At 30.1% G+C, this 9071-nt stretch overlaps 1 protein-coding gene across 1 annotated transcript in view; it reads left to right on the forward strand.

The window, feature by feature from the left end:
* Window positions 1-6953, forward strand: part of LOC143050915 (phospholipid-transporting ATPase ABCA1-like) — a 54475-nt gene extending 47522 nt beyond the window's left edge. The window contains exons 40-49 of the mRNA XM_076224021.1: window positions 609-744; window positions 1146-1266; window positions 1546-1727; window positions 2162-2297; window positions 2520-2654; window positions 3258-3361; window positions 3783-3875; window positions 4499-4739; window positions 5621-5693; window positions 6549-6953. Of these exons, the coding sequence (XP_076080136.1) occupies window positions 609-744; window positions 1146-1266; window positions 1546-1727; window positions 2162-2297; window positions 2520-2654; window positions 3258-3361; window positions 3783-3875; window positions 4499-4739; window positions 5621-5693; window positions 6549-6658 (1331 nt within the window). The 3' untranslated portion in view covers window positions 6659-6953. The remainder of the gene's footprint in view (window positions 1-608; window positions 745-1145; window positions 1267-1545; window positions 1728-2161; window positions 2298-2519; window positions 2655-3257; window positions 3362-3782; window positions 3876-4498; window positions 4740-5620; window positions 5694-6548) is intronic.
* The last annotated feature ends 2118 nt before the right edge of the window (window positions 6954-9071 follow it).

A 9071-nucleotide genomic window follows, 5' to 3' on the forward strand; every position in this document is an offset into this window, starting at 1 on the left:
AAAAGCATAAAAATAACTTTCAAAAAGGCCAATTTCAACTAATGAATAAACCTGTTTTTTTTCAAAACTAAGATATCAAGCAGTACACCTTCAATGAATTTACTGTGGAGACATTTTATTTAAACTTAGAAAAGAATGACCTTGTGTGTAATGCTGAAATATAAAGTATTTACAGGAACAAGGACTTTAAGTTATTATTATACATGTTTAGTTATTTATTTTTTAAACTATCAAAAATAAAATCAATGTTTTTCAGAAAAAGACACAATTCGAAGATCTTTCTATAATTTTGAATAAATAACTTCCATCAATAATTTTATTCTCAAAACCAACAAGTTTTATACTTGAATAATATTTTAATTTACAAACTCTTTAAACATCAAAATAGACCAAATTTGTATGTATTATCAAAGAGTTTTTTTTTAAATGAACAAACACAGATATTTTCTTAATATCTTTTGCTTTCCAGTATTAACATTTCATGGCAGGACCCAATGAAGATATAAATTAAAAATTTCTCAATTGAAATGACTTATAGTCTAGATGAATATTCTTAAAACTTTTCATTAGTTTATTGTTTAATATTGTGCATCATTTGTACATTACAGATTCTGCAGGAGCTACTATGAAGAATCCATTGGAATGGGATATGTCAGGAAAGAACTTGGTTTCCATGGCTGTCATTGGAACAGCTTTCTTCATCATCAACATCTTGATTGAGTATAGAATATTTTACAAGACCAGGTAGGTAAACAAGTAATGTAAATTAACTTTTTTTTATGAGTACCAATTTTTGTGGATTAAGAAAAAATGACAGGTTCGAGGATATTTAGTTTCATGGTTTTGCCGAAGTTTCCATACAAACCTATGAAATCCAACCAATAATAATGAAACCACAGTAACCATGGTAACAGGGATCATTGTTGTATCTAATGTTGATATTAATGTAAATAAAACCTTAATTACACATTTGTAAAATTAATGAATGGTCAGTTTTACTTGAATGAACATAGTTAATGAATTAATACCAACTGACGATAAAATACATGAAAGTATATCTTTCTGTAGTCTTGATTTAATATGAGTTTCTTCAAAATGTTGATACATGTAAATGACAAAATGACTGATTGATATATATACTTTAGAGAAGTGAAAGCTCGACATGAAGAAACTGATGAGGAAGACGAGGATGTTGCTAAGGAACGTGTCAGAGTATTGGCAGGTGGCGCCAGTGATGAAATATTGACTATACAAAATCTAACAAAGGTTGGTTTGATTGTATAGGTATTTTTATCAAATGTAAATTTGTTCAAAGTTTTCTGTGTAGTCAATCAGAAAACTTTTCAATTTTAGGACTATAACTGTACTACATAGTTGGGTGAAAAGAGGAATATAAAGTAGAAATAAAAGACGTTCATTGCTCATAAAGATTATGTTGATAATAATTATTTTCCAATTCTATATTTTTTAAAACTAAAAAAAAACATTGGAGCGCAATCATATTTTGCCATAGTCAGGTTATATTAAGTTAACAAATATTTTTAGGTGTACAAGTTAACTGGCAGTAAAGGGAAGCATACAGCAGTAGACAGAGTATGTTTAGGAGTACCAGAGGGCCAGTGTTTTGGCTTGTTAGGTGTAAATGGAGCTGGAAAGACTACTATGTTTAAGATGCTGACAGGTGCCCTCAATATGACAGAAGGAAATGCTTACATCAAAGGAGAAAGGTAAGGGGGATTTTTACTGTGGAATAGTAAGGGAATTTGTATGAAGTAGCCAATGGAAGGACAAACAGCAGAGTTTGGTTAGGAGTACCACAGGATCTATGTCATTCGTCTCTTGTGGAGATTTGTCCCATTGGCAATCACACCACATCTGCTTTATAAATATATACAGATTGAAATTTGTATCTAAAAGAAAAAAAACTAAGCAAATTTGCATTCTTATACAATAAAGGTTATGCTATTATAAAGCATAAAAGAATTTTAGTTAAGATGCAACTCTCATGCTTATTTTATTATTTTGTTTATGTTATATGCAGAAATATTTGATTTTTTATAAATGATGTTACTACAGTAGATTTCTTCTGAATAAAAAGTATATATATGTTGAGTTTATAACATTTCATCAAACTTACTGTTATTTATAAATTTCTTTACAGTATAAAATCTAACAAGTTACAGAGAGATATTGGATACTGTCCACAGTTTGATGCTGTCGATTCTTTACTAACAGGAAGAGAAGTTCTCAAATTTTATGCTAGGTTGAGAGGAATAGCAGAAAAAGATGTCAAAGGGGTAATTTGAAGCGAAATGAAAATTAAATGTTTTTATTTAAAATTTAATTCAGATGTTTAAAAGCAACACTGAAGGAAAGTTAATGAACTTGTTTGGTAATTTCAATATTGACAATTATCTTGGGCTAAAACTTTCTGTCATACATATACTTCACTTTTGTCTTTTTTCAGTTTACTTGTTGACTTGTAAAGGCATTTTAAGATGAAATTACTTTGATTCTAGGTTGCAGATTGGGGTATAAAGAAGCTTGGCTTGGTCCAATATGCAGACAAACTATGTGGATGTTATTCTGGTGGTAATAAAAGAAAGTTATCAACAGCTATGGCTCTTATAGCCAACCCATCTCTGATATTTTTGGTGAGTTATGAAACAACCTATTAGTGTCCCCCTGACCGAAACAGTTTTTAACATGAAACAAAATTCAATTGTTTTAATCATCTGAACCCTTTTTTCGCTGAATTTTGAATTGTTCAAAATTGGGGAAATAGCTGAATATGATTGCGATTATTATTTTTCTAGCATAGATCATGTAGTTGATGTAAAATAAGAAGTATATTCTACTTAAATAGTATGTGCTGTAGTACCCACTGATGTCAGTTGAAAGAATGCCAGAAGAAAGTAAAACATGCTGTTATTTAAATAGCATGTTTGTACATAAATTATGAATGAAATTTGGGTTAAACTGGACCACAGATTGAATTTATCAATCACAAAATATCTGACAGTTATAAAGTACATTTTATCGTTTTCATTTCAAATGTACAGTATATTACATGTGCAGTAGAATTATGCATAGAATTTTATTTTTAAAATTTTGTTTAACTGCTTCAGGTACATGTTTGACTTATTTAAAAATAAGGATATACAACAAATGATTATTAATCAATTATTTTTATCACAAAAAACAATGTTACTAAGTTTAGAATGAATGATTCATTTTAAAATTTCATTCTTTTTCAGGATGAACCCACTACAGGAATGGACCCTAAAGCTAGAAGATTTTTATGGACCTGTATAAATAACATTGTCAAAGAAGGCAGATCTGTAGTTCTCACTTCCCATAGGTAATACATGTACCTTGTTTCACAATTAAATATTCATAAATAGATATATTAAGGGGAAAGATGAACAAAAGACATCAGTGTCATACTTAGAAGTAGAATAAAGTATCTCTGTTATTTTGGGTCAAGAATATTTTTATGAATGTAAGATAGATAACACATGTAAGAACAAATTCCATCGGAACGATGGTGCTTTTACTGTTTCATGAAAATCATAATAAAGCATGAATAATTCAAGCAGTAGGTTTTCAAAATTATATTAAAAAATATCAAATTTGTAGAACATAAAAATCAATTATTAGATAATTATACATAATAGCTTCACTTTCTCTATTGAACCATATTTTGACATGCTTAATTTTAAACTCATTGAATAAGAATTTCTTGTACTTTAACTTATTGAATAGAATTGTTTATATTACAGTATGGAGGAATGTGAGGCTCTGTGTGACAGATTATCTATAATGGTTAATGGAAGATTTAGATGTCTTGGTAGTACACAACATCTCAAAAATAGGTCAGTAGATATATATTCTACTGTATGATTATTAAAATAGGTCCAAATGTAACCAAAATCTGAAATAAAATTGAGAATGGAAATGGGGAATATGTCAAAGAGACAACAATCCAACCAAAGAGCAGATAACAAGACTTTACATGTGACCAAAATCTCTCAAAATACAAGGAAATAATTTTAAGTTATTGTAAGGTTGAAATTTATGCTAAAATGGAAAGGTTATTTCAAGTTTTTAATTTTCAATCACAACATTGCATAAATAAGGAAAAATCAAAGTCATTTATCTAATGAACAAACACTCTAGAATCTAAATTCAAATCTAAATTCCTTTTCTCTCATTATTGAAAGTGAGTGTCAGATTTGACATATCCAGTTTTAACAGAGGAATATATCACATAAAGGAAAACAAAGTTCAGTTTTTATCGAACAATACAAAATTTTATATATAAAAAAGAAGATGTGGTATGATTGCCAATAAGACAACTCTCCACAAGAGACCAAATGACACAGAAATTATCAACTAAAGTTCATGGTATGGCCTTCAACAATGTAGATAGCCCATACCACATAAAAGACCCCTATAAAAAATAATTCCTTTTAAGATATTCATTTGTGTTTTACAGATTTGGTGATGGATATACTTTATTATTAAGAATATCAGGAGAGGAACCAGATCTAACATCAGTAGAAAACTTCATAACAAAAACATTCTCTAGTGCTATACTGAAGGAATCTCATTATAATATGCTACAATATCAACTTAAATCAGAGATTAAATTGTCCTATGTGTTTGGACAGATAGAATCTGCTAGACAACTACTAAATATAGAAGATTATTCTGTTTCTCAGACCACACTCGATCAGGTATTTAATTTTGTTTTACTGTGGATTCATAATTATTTGTGAGATATCAGTTTTCATGGGTATTTTTTGAGATATCAGTTTTCATGGGTATTTTGTGAGATTTCAGTTTTCATGGGTATTTTTTCAGGTTTGTATGCAGACTTAGGCAAAACCATGAAATCAAATATCCACAAAAATGCTCAATCTCCTCATTGCATGAAAATTGGTAGCCACGAAAATAAATGAATACACAATATATCACATCTTTCTCATCAGTCTGCTAAAGCATCTAGAATTTGTTTTATTACACCATTTTGATATGAAGATAAGGTTTATTTTCATAGCAACAATATTTAAACATTAAAATGTGGTGGTAAATGTCAATGATACAGCAACCCAACAATTAAAACGTAAAGAGGTCCAGAACACTCAACTTTCATAATCCATCTTCATGAAAATATAATGTCTCAGATGGTATTCAAGTAGAACTCTATGTGTGAATAATTTTCTGAACTATCTACATTTTTATTTGATCTGATAAATACATCAGAGAAATAACATGTAATTTCGTGCACCTGCTATTCCTAAGTTGTTTCTGTTGATTTTACCAAATTTTAGGCTTTTTGCATAGTATACATGCATGTCACTTTTCCATGAACACATTCTTCTTTCATTTTCTTATTTCCTTTACAAAACAACAACTGACTTGACAATTGATAGAACAGAAATATCTTAAACAATCTAGGTTGCTGTATGAATAGCATGGTAAAATTTAAACTTGCTCCAAAACATACAAAGAATACAGACAATGCACAATAAATAGACTTGTCAAAAAAAGCAATGCAGCTATGTACAATAGAAGATTTTATGGTTTAATACATAACAGTGTTGTGTATTTTCAGGTTTTTATAAATTTTGCCAAAATCCAGACTGATTTATATGATGAAGAGTTTGATTCAGAAAATAAAGGGAAAGGTATTTTTTCTGATATAGTTATTTCATATTGATAATTAGCACTGTAAAAAAGTTCTAAAATTTAAGAGAAAAAGTTACGTATGCCCGGTATAGAAATAAGGAAATTTGTTCAAAATTCTTATATTAAATGAGACTACAAATCACCACAAATATGATAAGACCTTAAACAAATGGTCATTCATGCTCTAGTCTAATTTAGTCCATAACTTCCCTTGAACATTTGAAGGACAACTACAATCTGATATAGCAATTTACTGTTCAAGTGAAAACAGTAGGTTTATTTTATTATGAAAAAAGTAGACATTTTCCTTTGAACAAAAGGAGATATAGGGGTATATGTCAATGAGACATCCACCCAACAAACAAAAGAAACAAGAGGCTCACCTAGGTCTAAGTGCTTCTTCAACAATGGACAAATCTCCAACATTGTGGATTAGAAAATATTTTATGACAAAAGTCTCTTGTATTGCTGGTAATTTTTTCTGTTGAAGGTTTAAGGTTAAAAAAAGGTTTAAAAAAGAGTCATTTAGGGACAATCACTCCTAAAAAGAGTCTACTAGAGATTTTAACAAAATTTGACTTGCCTTCTTTGCCAGTAGAGTAGACAGATCCCCTCCTTAGGGCTTCTGTGTGAATAAATAAACATTGAGAGAAATCTCATATATAAAAGATTGCTTGCTCGAAATTAAATTTTTACACAACATGGCTTAATTTTGTGACTGATAAGCAACTTAATAGCAAAGTTCATAACAGGGTCAAATGATTAAGTTTCGTTTACATGTTAAACAGAAAATATCTTGTATGTAAAAAATGTATTAAATCTAAAAGTCATTTTCAAAACAATGTCTCTTTTAGAAAAAGAGATGATAGAACTTCGAACAGTAAGTATTAATAGTGCAGAAGTAAAAACAGGACCTAATGGACATCTTACACTTAAAATGCCAGAAAGTACAACAAAATTGTAAAATGGAGTCCATAGCCTTGCTGGACTGAAAACCTGGAAATACTTATGGCTTTGTACCCTTGCTGGATTGAAAACCTTAACATTTTAAAGCTTGTAGCCTTGCTGGACTGAATCTGGAAAGTCATACAGCTGAGTAGAATTGTTGGATCATAAACCAGGATATTTTAAAGATTTTTAGCCTTACTGGACTGAAATCTTGAAATTGTAAAAGCTGTGTAGCATTGCTGTTTTGAAAACAGGCACATTTCTATAGCTGTGTAGCTTTGCTGGAGGAAAAACCTGAAAAATTTTGTAGCTTGTGAAGATGTAGACGTTTTTTGTGTATAACTTTTTAAGAATGAAACTGGAATATTTCAGTCTGGAAAATTAAAACAGATGTCTTCATTTTCATGGTATTTTATAATTTTAAAATATTGTGAATATCTAATTATTCATGGATAGCAACAAATTACCAACTGAAATATATTTCATTTAAAAGTTACATGTGAAAACAGGACAACAATTTGTTAAACCACAAATATTGCTATGCATGAATTTAAATGACCAAGATGTACAATCGTAGCAAATGCTTATTAATTGAAATCATGTGGGCTACTTTTATAAGTTTACAAAGGTTGATAATTTTATTGAGACAATAGATTTGATATTTTGTTAAGTGCTATATATTTTCTTGTATGTAAAAGTTACTCCTCTGTATTACCACAACTGTTTATGAAAATGTATTTTTAAGACATTTGTATATGTTTATGAAATAAATTATTTATTTATACTAAAATTTTGTAGTTGTTTGCCATATATAAGTTCAGACTGCTGAATACATTTTAAAGATCGGTCTCCTTCGTCAATTATTCTAATCATTCAGTCTGTAAAACATGATTTATTTATTAGTGTATTGGCTAATTACTAGCTTTGTTGTTGGTTGTTTTATTGTGCTTTTTATGTATCTGATAAATCCAGCCTTTTTCCACTGATTTTTAGTTGTTTTATGTGGTGCTGTTACACCATTGTCATTGGTTAGGGCAAGGGTTGAGCACCCTCAATATTGTTTAACCGTACCACATTCTGTGTGTCCCTAATCAGAAGCCTGTTATTCCCTGGATGTAATTGGTTGCTGTATATAGTATTTTTTTCTTCATTATTTTGCACACACTGAAATATCTCCCCTTCTTTACTAACCATTGATATCTTTTGATAGTCCTAAATATAAAGCTTTACAAAAACTATCACATCAATATAACAAGAATATGGGGTCAAGGTAACATAAACCAAATGAAAAATACATATACTCCATACACCAATTATGATTCAATGCTGACCTATTTCACATTTAAAGAACCATGACAATGAGGCCAAATGCCAGATGACCTTTTGTATATAGTATCTAAGAAACAAACCATTAAAACTTTAGATTGACCAATGAACCATGACAATGAGGTTATGATGAGACGATAATTGTTGGACAGACTTACAAACCTTACAATCATTCCATACACCAAATATAGTTGACCTATTGCTATATATTTTAGAAAAACAGACAAAAAAAAAAACAAATATCTAACAGTGAGCAGTGAACCGCAACAATGAGGACAAGGTCAAATAAAACATGCCAGACTGACATGTACATCTTTAAATATTTTCAAACAGCAAATATAGTTGACCTATTGCATACAGGAATGGAAAAACAGACCAAAACACAAAACCTAAACTTCAACCACTGAACCATGAAAATGAGGTCAAGGTCAGATGACACATGCCAGATGGACATATTCACCTTACAATCGATCCATTCACCAAATATAGTAGACCTATTGCTTACAGTATCGAAGATACAATCTTAACCACGAAAACTAAACCTTGTTCACTGATCCATGAATTAAAAGTCGAGGGAAACTGTCCGACAGGCATGAGGACCTTTCAAGGTATGAACAAACCAAACATAGTTATACTTTAACTCATAATAAAGAAAAATTAAGAATACTTAAAATCTTAACTTTGTCAAGTCGTCACTGAACCATGAAAACAAGGTTAAGGACAATGGACATTTGACAGACAGAAACTTCATAACATAAGGCATCTATATACAAAATAAGGTCTTCTTCCTACAGAATTATTAAGCTTTTAAGAGGTTAGTTAATGCTCCCACCTGATCACTATTCCAATGTCTAGCTTTCTGTGACAGAAGTCGTAGGCTGGACAAAAAACAGACTTGTTTTTCTCATCTAAATTATTTAACATTTTGTAAAATCTGGAGTTTATTTAGCTTTATGGTCAGTAAAGGTTAACACATCGGCAATGACCTAGACTACTTACTGACATCCTACTTCTCCTTGTGATGGGCTGTTACAATTAAGGTACTTCCCAATTCTTGATTTATTATTTTGCATAGAAATGTGTTGTACTAATGCTAATACAAT

This window comes from Mytilus galloprovincialis, chromosome 1, assembly GCF_965363235.1.
Source record: "Mytilus galloprovincialis chromosome 1, xbMytGall1.hap1.1, whole genome shotgun sequence".
NCBI lineage: Eukaryota > Metazoa > Mollusca > Bivalvia > Mytilida > Mytilidae > Mytilus > Mytilus galloprovincialis.